This window comes from Podarcis melisellensis (assembly GCF_964234715.1).
Source record: "Podarcis melisellensis genome assembly, chromosome: 1".
Lineage (NCBI taxonomy): Eukaryota > Metazoa > Chordata > Lepidosauria > Squamata > Lacertidae > Podarcis > Podarcis melisellensis.
Window position 1 is genome coordinate 88,900,152 of NC_138528.1, and position 15,253 is coordinate 88,915,404.

Sequence of the window (15,253 nt, forward strand, 5' to 3'; positions counted from 1 at the left end):
ACATACACCATCAAGTGATAGACAACAATCCCATGACTGCACCCAGAAATAGTACCTCAGGTTAAGAACATTGCTTCAGGATAAGAACAGAAATCGTGCTCCGGCGGCAGCAGGAGGCCCCATTAGCTAAAGTGGTGCTTCAGGTTAAGAACAGTTTTAGGTTAAGAACGGACCTCCGGAACGAATTAAGTACTTAACCCAAGGTACCACTGTACTTGGCCTTTCCTGTGAGTCTTTGATTGATGTGAGAATAAAATTAAGGGTTGTGGTTTTTTGTTCTTAAAAAAAGACACCTCTCTGTTGCGGCTGAAAAACTATTTTAATAAAGAACTGGAAGACTTCACAGTGTTGCAATCAGTGAAAAAGTTATACAGGAATATTGGCTTGCAATTCTGTCAGAAATACATTCCCATGTCACTGAGAGGTAGCAAAAGAAACCACTATTAATTTATTTATATAGAAAGGTCTGGAAGCAAAGGAATTTGCAGTTTTGTTGCACTCCCTGCATCCCATTATAGCAGTTCGCGACATGAGAGGCTGAGTGCATTTCTACACCCTGCTGCAATACATGTGGATGGGCTTCAGCATTATAACTGAGCTCCTGCAATTCTCATCGCATAATGTGCCCCAGTGAAGCCCACCTTTGCGGTTGAGCTGTGCATCAAAGCAGGAGTCGTACCACCAGCCCCCACCATGGATGTCTGCACAGTTTTGTTTGGTAGATCTGTCATTGTCCTTGTCTTTACAAGAAAACCTCATGTTGTCATGCATGTTTTTGGCCTTGGAAGAAGTGAGAGAGTCCCCTGCATTACCCTCGTAGGTCCCTAACTTGAGCATATATTCATCGTTCTCATTTCTCAGGACAAAGCTATCGTATTCTGCGTATCTATGGTGTCCACCTGCATCTACTAAATTTATTCTGACTTTGTACCATTTCTGCTGGCTTATTAAGGAAATGTACTCGGTGCCCAACCAGTGATCTCCCACCAAGTTACCAAACCCATATTTATAAGTTGTCCAGGTCTCTGACCAGGTGAGTTCAGTGTTGTGGGTGTTGTGTTGGATAACTGTCCACCCATTGCATCCATCCATGTGGCACCAGGCTACGAGCTTGATGGCGTTCTCGGGACGTAATATATAGAGGCCGCTCTCTGTGTGGCCTGCCTGGAACATTTCGTCACAGTCCCGCATGTAAGGGATCGCTAGGGAACAAAAGATTGATTGGATGGTGAGTTTCAACACGCAGCCAAGTTCTCTGCAGCATCCTTGTAGAAATGTGTGCAGGTCTTGTGAGTTTGAATTCCTAGCCAAACAAACATCTGATATGTTGAAATATTTTATCGCCCTCATAAAGGTAAAGGGAGCGCTGACCATTAAGTCCAGTCATGACCGGCTCTGGGCTTGTGCGCTCATCTCGCTCTATAGGCCGAGGGAGCCGGCGTTTGTCCGCAGACAGCTTCCGGGTCATGTGGCCAGCATGACTAAGCCACTTCTGGCGAACCAGAGCAGCACACGGAAACACCATTTACCTTCCCACCAGAGCGGCACTTTGACGTGCTTTCGAACTGCTAGGTTGGCAGGAGCAGAGACTGAGCAATGGGAGCTCACCCGTCACGGGGATTTGAACCGCCGACCTTCTGATCGGCAAGTCCTAGGCTCTGTGGTTTAACCCACAGTGCCACCCGCGTCCCGATCGCCCTCATAATAATTGCTAATCTGTGATAGATGGAAGTTATATAAGACATTGGGATTGGGATTGGTTTTTCTTCTCCAGTCCAGCAACGTGTTCTCACAGCAGCCAAGCAGGTGCCTTTTGGGAAATGTGCAAACGCCCCCTGCCCACAAGGGCACTCTTCCCTCCTGTGGATTCCAGCAACCAGTATTATGAAGCATTACTGACAATGGAGGTAGAGTGTAGCTGTATGTTGTTGTTTTATGTAGAAAATCAGCAGTATAAGAAAGCGTACTTGCACTAAAGGGTCTTAGTTATAAAGGGTTATGGGGAAAGAGTGAAGGGCGGTTGTGAGAATGAGGTAAGGCAGGGGGATTAGCAAACTGAGTTAGGCAGCAGAGGGTCTTGAAGTGAGGTGAAGTGAAAACGCAGCCAGTGTGCGACTGAGTTGCCAAAACTGCCAGCGAAGCAGCAGCTATTACTCATCTGCATTTATTCATGTATCTAAAAATGTGACAAATCCCATTGTTCGCTGCCTGTTATAGCAGCAAAAACCAATGAACTGAATGCACACAGCGTTTTCTATCCGCCGTGAGAAGGGCAAATAATTAAGGCTGATGGTATAAGGATGTCTTTAATGACTCTCTAGTGCTGGATTTCCAGAGAAGCATTCCTTCGCATGGGCCCGATGCCTCCTGCCAACGTGCATTCTTATCATCTGTCAGAGTGGCTCACCGGTGGGAATGGCAAAGCTGTTCTCGTGCTTCCTTCGCATCACTTCTTACTGTACTGTGCAAATCACCTCCACTCTCTACTGACTTGTGCCGCTTAGGCCATTCTAACAAGGCTCAAGCTTCCCTCCTGCAGCTAACTTGGCCTCCTAAATACAAGCTCTTGAAATCCATGCTGCACCTTCAGAGGATCTCTTTGGCAGGGGTACTCGCTACTCACTTCAATGGTGCACCTAATTTTCCAGAAACTCCATGACAGGGACAAAGGGCACTGTGAACACTCTTTAACAAAGTGTGGTACCAGCTCCTTAGGACTGAGCCGTATTTGCTAAGCAAGCCTCAGTTTCATTCAGATTTACACTATTGCATGTGAATTGCCTCACTCTGCATTTAAAGGGGAGAAATGCAAATGTCACACAAAGACAACCATTCCAACAGGGTGAGCATAGAATGACCCCCCCTTTTCTCCCTCTGCATGCTGATTTCTGGGGGGGGGGGGTCTTCTGATCTGCCCCGCAGCCAATTTCAGGGAGTGCAAAGGGAAAGAGGCGAAGGACCACAACAAAGACCTGTTGTATAAGTGAAAGCTTCCACTGATCGGGTTCAGTTGAATGCCACCCATAAACATTGCAAAGAAATCTGTAGTATGTAAGGTGTGTGTGTGTGTGTGTGTGTGTGTGTGTGAGTGAGTCAAGGAAAAACCTACCATGAACACTCAATGTACATAAATTAAGCAAATAATAACAATGTTCATAGCTTCTCTCAGTGAACATATATTTGTAACAGTATCCCAGCACCATTTCTGAGACTACCTCTGCCAGGGAAGCTGCTGGGCAGTGGGGTGGGCGTTGCGCCAACCGGATCCCTGTTCTGTTTCTTTGGCCCAACTCCTATAATCCCAGATCATTCACCATACTAGCAGGTGTAGGATTGGTGGGAGTTGTAGCCCAAACTATCTGGAGGGCACCAGGTTGAGGAAGGCTGTCATAATCCGTCAATTCTCCCTCTGCCTCTACTCCTAACTACATGAGAGGCTATTCGATGGTGCCTTATTTTAATCATAATAGCTTTGGAATGCTTTTTCATCCAGTCACAAAACCAGAGACCTATATAAATATTTTAAAACAAGAATAGAGGAAGAATTTTTCTTTAGAAAGAGTAGTTTGTAACCTCATAACTCTTGATCTTCAGTGACATGAACCTCTCTGTGATGATGTTATAAAACGCGTTATATAATTCTCAGTGGATACCAACGAAGTATGGAGTATTTTATACAGTGAAGCTGCTGAAATCTGAGTGTACCTTTAAAGTGTGCCTTATAACTCCTCGTTAATGAAGGTCAACAATTTTATCCATTTAAAACATTGCCACACATTCTAATATTTGGACATTTGTTAGATACTCAGGAGTTAGCAGGGAAATGGAAGACCAATAATCCAATAGGTTATTTAAATGTTTCTTCAGAGATTGTATTTTCAAGTGGCTCAGAAAACGTGAATTCAAGCAACATCATTTGGAAACTAAGAATAAAATTAAGAAAAAAACCAAACTGAAATTTAAACACAGCATCTTGAAAATAATTATTGGAAGACCTGCTTTTGATGGGGGCATGGAAAACACTTTTGTGAGGATGAATCCAACACAACTGAGACTGGGTGTTCAAAGTGATCCCCGTATTCAGTCTACATTCACTGGAATTCACCAGTTTAGAAAGGAGGAAGAAATAAATCTAGTAGAATTATTATGGGGAAAGAATTATCTCTCATGTTAGCCAGTCAGTGAGATATTTAGAACAACATGATGAAAATGTGTCCATCCAAATGTTGCTGGACTCCAAATCTCATCAGCCAAAGCCAGCCTGGCCAACGGTCACGAATGATAGGAGCTGGAGTCTAATAACATCTGAAGGTCCACAAATTACCTGCTTTTGCTTTCCAGAATCCTAATTATATCAGAAATGAGTGATTTTCTTGTCTGTTCTTTCCATAGATGCTAGAGTTCAGAATGCTGGAGTTGTTCTTAATCTTTTTTCTTTTTTAAAAAAGTTATTTTACATCTCAAACACATACTCCTTAATACTTAACAGCAACACATATGCGCAATAAACAACAGTGTGACTTCACAAATCATTAAACATAAATTACCTTTTCTTTGCACAATAATTCTCCAGTTCCGAATTTGAGTGACATTCTTGACCAAGTCTAGGTTGACAATTTCGCTGAGTTGTTTCCTCAGTTTTTCCTCATTCAGGGAGATTGTCACAGGGATCAGAAAGAGAAGAGCAACTGTAGCCAGCAGGACATTAGGGGGATGCATTGTGCAGACAGATATCTGAAAGAGGCCACACGCAAATTAGTAATAGGCATGAGGCTCCAACACCTCAGATGTAACAGACTGCTTGACAAACTTACAGCACTTTTTGGAGCTAAATTCAAATGGAGAAAGTGCTGCGGCAGATTCCCCATTTATGTTTTATAAGTGCAGATAAGATCCTGGATGACTAAGCTTGTTACTAGTTAACTTTAGTATGCAATATTTGCCATAACAGCTGCTACGCTCCTCAGTGCTGTTGACTTTGCTGCCTTTCCTAAATTGAAGTTTATTTGATTGTCCTTTGTAAAGTCAATATAACATGTTCCTCAGTAGCAGCAGGTGCATCTTTAAGAGGAGACATTCTCTAAGAATTAAATGATAAACGCTGGGTCTTTGTAATACTGTATTGGTGTGTGAGACAGAAAATCTTTTGCAGAGAAATGATAGGTTGCCAATGAGTATAAATTTGGATATGGGCATGGCTCAGTGCTAATAGGGGAAGGGATCAGGATTCTGCCTGACCAGATCCTGCAGAGATCTTTTTGGAGGAAGAGGTCACCTGGGAGTGGCCAATGACTGCTAGTCATATATAGCAACCTTCAACCACGTTATAGGAGAGGGATCTCCATCCACTCTGCTGAAAGAGCAGCAACTTTTGGCTCCTCTCTCTCTGAAAACTTTCCATTCCTTCTGTCATTACATAAACTGTGTAACTGAGAAAAGGTGCCTAGTTTGCTTCCTTTTCCTCCTCCCTCCCAATCATTTTTCCTTTTGTGTTGTGTCTTTTTGATTGTAAGGCTGAGGGCAAGGGGCTTCCTTATTGTTCACATTTGAAAGCCTCTGCAGGAACCTTTTTCAGCTGACGAGTGAGATAAAAATTGCTTCAGATAAAGTAGTAAGAATAATGGGTGCCAGTAGCCAAGTGGCTAAGATAGCTGCATAGCTCTTGGAATCTGACTCCTTCCACCTCTTTGAACAATAGACATCCCTAACTTTTAATAAGCAATCCATCTGAAAAATAGAAACTCAAAGGATCCTTATATGTGTATGCTGTGTCTGTATCCCAGCCTGGATATTTTTAGAGGGTTCTTTCAGATTTGTACTGTGTGTGTGAACATGCCAAACCTCCTGGACCACAACTCTCTGTTTGTGGCATACTTTGGGGCTGGATTCTGTGTGTTGATCTACTTGAGACTGATGGATAGACTTTCCCGACAGATTCAGTGGCTGTGTCTTGAGCTTCTGCCTCAAGCGATCCAGTTGCACTTTAGAAAATCCATGCTCTTTTTTTAGCTCTCTGTAGACCGTACTCTACTGGGTGAGCTATGATTGATTGATTGATTGATTGATTGATTAAAAAGTAAAACAAAATACAGGTCAAGGAGCATCAAATGCAAGTGACAACTGAGCTGCTTGTTCTGCACAATCAATATGCCAAAGCAATATGCCATCTGGGCGGGGAATGCCTGAGCTGCTCTCAGGAAATGTACATAAAATTCATTGTATGGGCCCCTCCAGACATCCTTTTTATTCTGCATTCATGATGACTTGTGCTCATCATGAGGGATTCAGGGTAGTTATACGGGATCCAGTTTTCAATACTGTTTATCCCTGCAAAGATTTTGGTGCAGACATAGAGCTTGCTTTCCAAATACTGCATGCCCCATAACTTCCTGCTCAATTCGTGCAACTTTTTACACCATAAATGTTCTCTCTCTGTGTGTGTCCTGCTTTTGTTGTGATATATAGCATAAAAGTGCTCTTTCAGATGGCAATAATGCAGTAGCATCATGGAAGCACCACAAAACAATTAACAGAGCAGAATGATGTGTGGATGATGCAGTATAAATAAATCCACGACTATATTGCACCAGTGACATGTTGCAGAATGCACTTGCCAAAAAAAGCACCAGTCTGGAAGGGCCCTATGTAAATTTCTTGCTGTGATCTCTGATCCATTGGAAGTTTCAGTTCCTATTCAGTTCCTATTCAGTGCCTATTCAGTTCCCTCTCCATTGCTTCTTCTCTCCCCTGCTGTTCAGTGCCTCCTTATGGCTACATTTCAGACATAATGTTTTTACTTATGGCATAAGAATAATGGATTGGCACTGTTTCATTTGTAAAGCATCAGTCACATAGCCTAGGTCCAGATAGTTTAATTAAACATCTAATGTAGCTATTTCAAAATGCAGACCAAAACTTGTTAGAGCCGTTTTTGCAACACACACCTGAGAGGACTGGAAAAAGACGAGCACAACTTGTGCATCAGATAAGGCAAATGTAAAACCTGAGCTCAACACACACTCCCAAGAGGAACGCTGGCGCTCAGACGAGAGAGTTTTCCTGTCAGCTTGCATTCCAGGTTTGCTTACACATAATGCTCACTGACTTTTGGATCTGTATTCTTCTGATTATTGTGAGCATCTCTCTCCCTCCCTCCCTCTCTCTCTCTCTCCTGGCAACCTTGCCTCCAGAGATGAAATATGCCCAAGATAGTGGAGAGGAGAAATTTTATCCCAGAAGTTGTGTATAGTGCTGCACACTGATTGCTAGCTAAAGGTTTAGCATGCCATAGGTAAAGGTAAAGGGACCCCTGACCATTAGGTCCAGTCGCAGACGACTCTGGGGTTGCGGTGCTCATCTCGCTTTATTGGTACAGCTTCCGGGTCATGTGGCCAGCATGACTGAGCCGCTTCTGGCGAACCAGAGCAGCGCACGGAAACACCGTTTACCTTCCCGCTGGAGCGGTACCTATTTATCTACTTTCACTTTGATGTGCTTTCGAACTGCTAGGTTGGCAGGAGCAGGGACCGAGCAACGAGAGCTCACTCCGTCGTGGGGATTCGAACCACCGACCTTCTGATCGACAAATCCTAGGCTCTGTGGTTTAACCCACAGCGCCACCCACGTCCCTTTAGCACACCATGTCTGTTGCCTATTCATGATTACAATGACAAGACCCATAATAAAATTCTCAGAATGTTCACCCCAGAGCTAAAATGAAGCTGAAATGGTAAGAAGTGACAAAGGAGGGCGTCCCACAAGGAGGACTGCTTCATGGAGCATTAACTAGTCTGGAGAAGAGCTCATTGTGGGCAAAGGGACATTTTAAAAATTGAGTGCCCTGCCAGATCAAACAAAAGGTCCCATCATTTTCAGTAGTAAGGGCCAGATTCAGCAAAATTGTTACACTATTGGAAGCCAATGCAATGAGTCCTGCCAATGCAATGTGACTCTCCCCCTTCTTGTCCCCCTGCTGCATCCTCCCCAAATCTTCTTGGGAGGGTTGGTGAACCTCCAGAACAACACACAGAGTGGGGGGGGGGGAGAGAGAGATCATTCCATCGGGCAAGCAGATGTTGAATTTCAACAATGGCCAGCCAGTTGTTTTCAGGGAATGAAGACAATATTGTAGCTTGGATTCAGAAATGCACTTTTGGGGGTGATCCTGCCACTTCCTCTACATCTATATGATGTACAGTGGTACCTCGGGTTACATACGCTTCAAGTTACAGACTCCACTAACCCAGAAATAGTGCTTCAGGTTAAGAACTTTGCTTCAGGATGAGAACAGAAATTGTGCTCCGGTGGCACAGCAGCAGCAGGAGGCCCCATTAGCTAAAGTGGTGCTTCAGGTTAAGAACAGTTTCAGGTTAAGTACGGACCTCCGGAACGAATTAAGTACTTAACCCGAGGCACCACTGTATAGAGCTATATCAGGACCCTAGCAGGGACAAAAGGCTAAATAGTCTTTTGAATACCACAACCCAGACCTTGCATGGATCCTTCTGTATCTACTACTTGTTTTGGGGTTTTTTCCAAAAAGACCCAGAATCACATAAAGTCAAATGACATGGAAAACACAACTCTTCACCTAAGCATAACAGAACAATGCATCAATGCTACAATCACTATCGTAATGCAAATTTGCCATTATTAGATCCTCTTTTCCATTCATCAGTGACTTTGGTTTGGTTAAATTTGACGGTCAGGATGATAAAAAAGCATTTTTATGTCTATAGACTGTACCTGCCCCCCCCCAAAATTTAAATTTAAAAATCTCAAATGTGGCTTAGTTTCTTTTAGCAACTGTGAACATGTTTTATTTGTTAACTCTGCAAGTATATTAGGTCACACCCATGCCAGGATACAGGACTAAATTAACAAACAAAAAAGCAGTAAAATTCCCTCCATCATAATTCTCATGAAAAATCAGCACCTACATCTATGATTAGTTTGTTCTGCTTAGCTTTTGCTACACTCCCATCATAAATCCAGAGCAAGCAAATAACTCAGCAATTAACATTCCAGCTGCACCTGGACACCGGGAAATTGCCTATAGAAAGTTTTGCATTCAGTATATTAATTGCCATGTCTTGTTATCAGTGAAACCATATAGCATAGCTCTTCTGGGATGTACCACTTCACCCTGTGGGTGGAAAATGGAAATTTTGATTGCTTCACATATAAAAAATGAATATGTAGAAAATAGGCATATCTTTAAAAATGGGACTAGCATCCTTCTGACTTGCTAGCTTTCCATGTTCAGAAACTTCTCCATACTGGGAGGCATTAAAAGTAAAATTACTTCACACTATTCAAAAGGTATAATTTCAAATATTTATAAAATTTTGCTCAAATATGAGCGTGGACACCAAATGGGTTTAAGAATGTCATGGAACACAGAATGTGACATAACTACTTGGTTGGCCATGTTGCGGCGGCGGGGGGGGACCTCCTTTTCATCAGCTTAACACAAATAACTGCCATTAAGTTGATTCACAAGTGGTACATGACTCCTAGTAAATTATTGTTACTATTATTCATAATAATAAAATTTATATACTACGCTTCATCTGAAGATCTTTGGGTGGTTCATAAGATAAAAATACAGGATTAAAGCACAAAATAAATGGCTAAAACAAGCAAGCAAACAAAACCAATAACCCCCCTCCCACAAACACATTTAAAAGGCCATAGAATATTAATAACATGCATAAGTTCATCTGCATCAAGATGCTGGAGGGGATGTTTAGAAATTGGACCATACCTCCACCTATGGTGGGGTTGTACTAGAGTGCAAGAATTTTCGGAAACAGTATTCAGAGAAATACTGCCACTTTATCCCAACAGCTCTATTAGTCCTTTTGTCTATATTTGATGAGAGCAATCAAAATTTGCACAATAAATACTTGATAGTGCACCATTATGTCTGTGCTATAAATAGTTCCATTTGCTACCTTTCATGCATTCACATACCTGTGGTTTATTTCTTCTGACTTTATGTTTGTTTTTGCTCAACAGTGATCTATAATCATATATGGTTTATGAAGAATGTCAACAACTCCTTTTTGATAACACTAATTTGTAGAAATTTGTAGAATCTTTTTAAAAGTTTGAAAAATAATGCAAATTGTTTGTTTGTTTTTAAATGAACTGATTAAAGGTGAGGACTTGTATTTATGCCATTGCAGTACCATTGACTATGATTAAAAACAATAAGCCAGCTTAAATGCAAAAATCAGGCTTTGCACATAAACTCATAACTCTTTTGCACTAGATTCCATACTACCATCTTCCACAATTTTTTGGTTTAATTTCACAGCATATTCCTTACTCCAGGAGAATAACAAGACTTGATTTTCTCTATGGATTAGGGTCTTGGCCCAGTGGTACAGCAGCTGCTCTACATGCAGAAGGTCCCAGGTTCAATCCCAGGAATTTCCAGGTAGTCCTGGGAGGGACCCCTGCTTGAAACCCTAGAGCAGGCATGGTCAAACTTGGCCCTCCAGATGTTTTGGGACTACAATTCCCACCATCCCTGACCACTGGTCCTGTTAGCTAGGGATGATGGGAGTTGTAGTCCCAAAACATCTGGAGGGCCAAGTTTGGCCATGCCTGCCCTAGAGAGTCACTCTCAGTCAGTATGGACAATGCTAGATAGACCAATGGTCTGAGTCAGTTCTACGTAGCTTCATGCCTTCCTAAGGTATTTGATTTCAACTGCTGCCATCCACAGTGGAAACTTTGAGCTGTATATTTAATGAGTGGGGCACTACCAGGAGCAACACACAGCATGTGCGTGCATGCCATCTGTTTGTTCTTAAGACGTTATCTTTACTAGAGACCTCAAGTTCTAGAAAGATAGCAGACTTGCGTGGACATATAGACTGTCTGACGGGCCACCTCCTGGTGGCAAACACTGTAAATGAAGATTAACTCAAGACTGGAGGAAGAAGGAAGCTGAACAGCAGATCTGGAAAGTACAGAAAGTCATTCTGTACTTTCTGTTTTATACATTGGAACTGGCAAGTGACTAGGCTGCTAACACATTCACACACATTCCTCTAAAAGTGGTGTCACAAGGAAGAACATCTTTCTGCTTTTCATATTGTTGAGGGAATGTGAGGGAGGCAGATGAGATTGTGTGTAGGGTTTCTGCTCTTTAAGTCTTTTAATCAAGGATGGCTAACCTCCAGGTGTTGTTGGACTCCTATCAGTCTCAGCCAGCAGGGCCAATGGTCAGGGGTGATGGGAATTGTGTGTGTGTGTGTGTGTGTGTGTGTGTGTAAGTGTGTAATTTTATATAATTTTTCTCCAGTTTTCTGTTTTACAATTTAAAATACTCATTTTATTTCCTTAAAATATCAGTGACTTCCCTTCTTCTCTTTCCATGGTTTTTTATGTATCAAAAATCCCTGCATATTTTACAAGAACTATACCAATCAGTATTCAAATTATTGCATCCATCAAAACTGTTGAATTTATCTTAATGCTGCCAGCATTTTCAGCTGTACACAATTATTTTCCATATATTCAATAAACATTTTCCAATCTTCTTTAAATGTATGTTCTTCTTGTTCTCTTATTCTATATGTTAAGTCTGCACGTTGTGCCTATTCTGTCAACTTAAGTTGCCACTCTTCTTTGGCTGGGACCTTGCTCGTTTTCCATTTTGGGGCTAACAAAACATGGGCTGCAGTTGCAGTATACATAAACAACCTTTTCTGATACCTGAGAATTTCAGTCTGAATCAGGTTAAAGGTAAAGATAAAGGGACCCCTGACCATTAGGTCCAGTCATGGCCAACTCTGGGGTTGCGGCGCTCATATCGCTTTATTGGCCGAGGGAGCCTGCGTACAGCTTCCGGGTCATGTGGCCAGCATGATTAAGCCATTTCTGGCGAACCAGAGCAGTGCACGGAAATGCCATTTACCTTCCCGCCAGAGTGGTACCTATTTATCTACTTGCACTTTGACGTGCTTTTGAACTGCTAGGTTGGGAGCTCACCCTGTTGCAGGGGTTTGAACTGCCAACCTTCTGATCGGCGAGCCCTAGGCTAGATCACATATTGGTGTGGGGAAAGTGCTGGCTAGATTAAGATAGTTATAGAAAATAAAGGACAACGAGTGTGACAAGTGCAACTGGGTTTCTGGGTCCAGAATAAAATAATAATAATCCAAGAACATTAGAACATAAGAAGAGCATGCTGGATCAAGCCAAGGGCCCATCTAGTCCAGCATCCATTTCTCAGAGTGGCCAACCAGATGCCTGTGGGAAACTCACAAGCAGGACTCAAGCATAAGAAAACTCATCACTCCTGTGGTTTCCAGCAAGTGGTATTCAAAAGCAAGACTGCTTCTAACCATGGAGGCAGAGTACAGCCATCATGGCTAGTGACCATGGCCTTATCATTACATCACTTTCATTAATCCCCATTTGAAGCCATCCAAGTTGGTGGCCATCACTGCCTTCTGTGTGAGTGAATTCCATAGTTTATTATGCTATTACTATCAGTGCTTAGCCATATCTGATTCAGAGTTTGGACATGCATCTATTCTTACATATTGTAGTTCTGTTCAACATCCTGTACTGTCACTAACAGGCTTTAAGGGCTGGAATATGTTGATTATAATAACATAGAAAAACAGAGTTACAGGGTCTCACTTCACCATTCTTTTTTTCTTATAGAAAATGACACTATTTGGTTTACTAATTTGTGGTTGAATTAGAGCATATGTTTTGATTGATTCAGAAATAAGCAAGAACTTTGACAATAATACACAGAGTTCAAAACTATTTTTTTGCTTTAAATGTTCATATCTACATTTTCTTGTGTCAATGAGGTAAGGGAGAGACATAAAAAGTGTGTTGAAATGTACATCCATTATTTGCTTATTTCATTTATGAATCACTTCCTATGAAGTACCACAAAGTGATTTCATAATACAATAAATACACACAAATATTTGTGTGTGAGAGAAAGCCCTGCTGAAAACTGGGCTGACGGCAGCAGAAGGCCGGTAGTGAAGTAAGTGTGGGGGTCCAAGGGGTGCCATTTTGCCAAACCTTCTCCTCGAGACAGTTGCCCCAGTTTGCCTCATCCTAGCACCAGCCCTGTTATTACCCTGGTAGATCAGGGGAATCCTCTTAACATAATATATCTTAATTTTAGCAAGACTTTTAATAAGATGCCCCATTATATTTTTGTTGGCCAATTGGTAAAATGTGGACAAGATGGTGTTACTGTTTATAGTTGACTAATAGAAACTGAAAGAGTGCTAATTAATGGCTGGTGTTTAACATCTTTATAAGTAACTTGGATGAAGGAGTGGAGGGGATGCTCTTTAAACTTGCAGATGACACTAAACTCGGTGTGGTGGTTAAGAGATATCTTAAGAGATAGAAACAGGATACAGGATCTTGACATGATGACGTGGGAAAGGCTCTAAGGGTTTAAGTAAACTGCAAGTTAAACATGATGCAGCAGTGTGATGCGTTGGCAAGGGGGGGGGTTGTGATATTCTAGAATGTATTGACAGAAGACATCACAGTTTAAGAAGTAATTTGATAAACTGGAATGTGTCCAGAGGAAAGTTGATGGACTATGCCGAAATGGCAAAAATGGCCGGAAGAATCAGAACTCAGGAAGAGCAAAATCTTAATAAGGAATGGGGGAAATTTACAATCTACCGTATCTTTCAAACCATGGTAAACAGCTAAAATCATTAGTGGGACTGGAATAGCACTTGTAGTTTAATGGTGAATATGAGACATAATGGAGATGCAAAATATTTGGATTATTGTAAAAGATGCAGGAGGAAAGGACCAACAATAGGACTCACAAAGGGGAGGAGGGAAGTCCAGGAGATTATGTGTAACCTTGTTTCTATATTATATGTTATTATAAAGTTTTAATTTGAAAAACCCAAATAAATAAATTTACCAAAAAAAAAGAGAGGAATGTGTCCAGAGGACAGTGACAAAGATTGTGGAGCATCTGGAGCAAGCAAACCAGAATGAATGCTCAATAAATAGGTTGCCTAGAGGGGAGGACCATAAAGAAGGCTGATCGCCGAAGAATTAATGTTTTTGAATTATGGTGCTGGAGGAGACTCTTGAGAGTTCCATGGACTGCAAGAAGATCAAACCTATCCATTCTTAAGGAAATCAGCCCTGAGTGCTCACTGGAAGGACAGATCCTGAAGCTGAGGCTCCAAGACTTTGGCCACCTCATGAGAAGAGAAGACTCCCTGGAAAAGACCCTGATGTTGGGAAAGATTGAGGGCACAAGAAGAAGGGGATGACAGAGGACGAGATGGTTGGACAGTGTTCTTGAAGCTACCAGCATGGGTTTGACCAAAGTGCAAGTCTCATAATAACCATAAAAGGCTAGCATGATCCACGTGTACAGAAATCATAAACTCTATCACAGAAGAGAGGACGAGATGGTTGAACAGTGTTCTCGAAGCTACCAACATGAGTTTGACCAAACTGCGGGAGGCAGTGGAAGACAGGAGTGCCTGGTGTGCTCTGGTCCATGGGGTCACAAAGAGTCAGACACGACTAAACGGCTAAACAACAACAGAGGGGAGGAGCTGAGTCAGAACACTGGTCCATGTAGCTCAGTATTTTCTATGCTGACTGGCAGTAGCTCTCCAGGATTTCAGAGAGGAATCTTTCCCAGCATGACTTAGAGATACCATGGGTTGATGCTGGGACATTCTGTGTGCAAAGCAGAGGCACTACCCACTGAACTACAGCTCTTTCCCATTCTTGCAGAGTAGAGAGGCAATGTTCTTCATACTCTGGAAGCCAAACCTGTCCTGGCTAACATTTCCCTGTAACTCTGAGGAGGCTACACTTTCCTTCTGCAGACCCAGGATTCCTGCTCATAGTTTATGAGGGGAAGGAAAGAGAGGGAAAGTTCAGCCAGAGAGCCCGTATAACGTAGTTACTTTCCTCTCTTTTTATGGACTGGCTATATACCAGTAATTCTGTCCCTATTAAGTTAAAAATGTGCTACTGAAAGAGTCCGATAAAGGTTTCTTAAGAGGAACAAAAGTCCGTGGACAGCAGTTAATTTTGCATGATTGATGAACCACACATAGCTGATAGAGCACATTTTCTATAATGAATATACCAATATGACTTCTGTCAATGTAGGACAGTTCACATTGCACCTATTCTTTACATTTGTGCAATATCACTAGAACAAAAAGTTCTCCTTGGCACATGAAAGTTTGACATACCTTTA

General features: G+C 42.0%; 1 protein-coding gene across 1 annotated transcript; it reads right to left on the reverse strand.

Annotated features, from left to right (window-relative positions):
* Positions 1 to 495: 495 nt before the first annotated feature.
* Positions 496 to 4,880, reverse strand: LOC309377276 (fibrinogen-like protein 1-like protein). The gene is made up of 3 exons (XM_081924260.1): positions 4,815 to 4,880; positions 4,548 to 4,734; positions 496 to 1,202 (listed from the first exon to the last, which is right to left on the reverse strand). Exons 1-3 carry the CDS (start codon positions 4,866 to 4,868, stop codon positions 550 to 552), a joined length of 894 nt encoding a protein of 297 aa, XP_081780386.1. The 5' UTR covers positions 4,869 to 4,880; the 3' UTR covers positions 496 to 549.
* Positions 4,881 to 15,253: the final 10,373 nt, after the last annotated feature.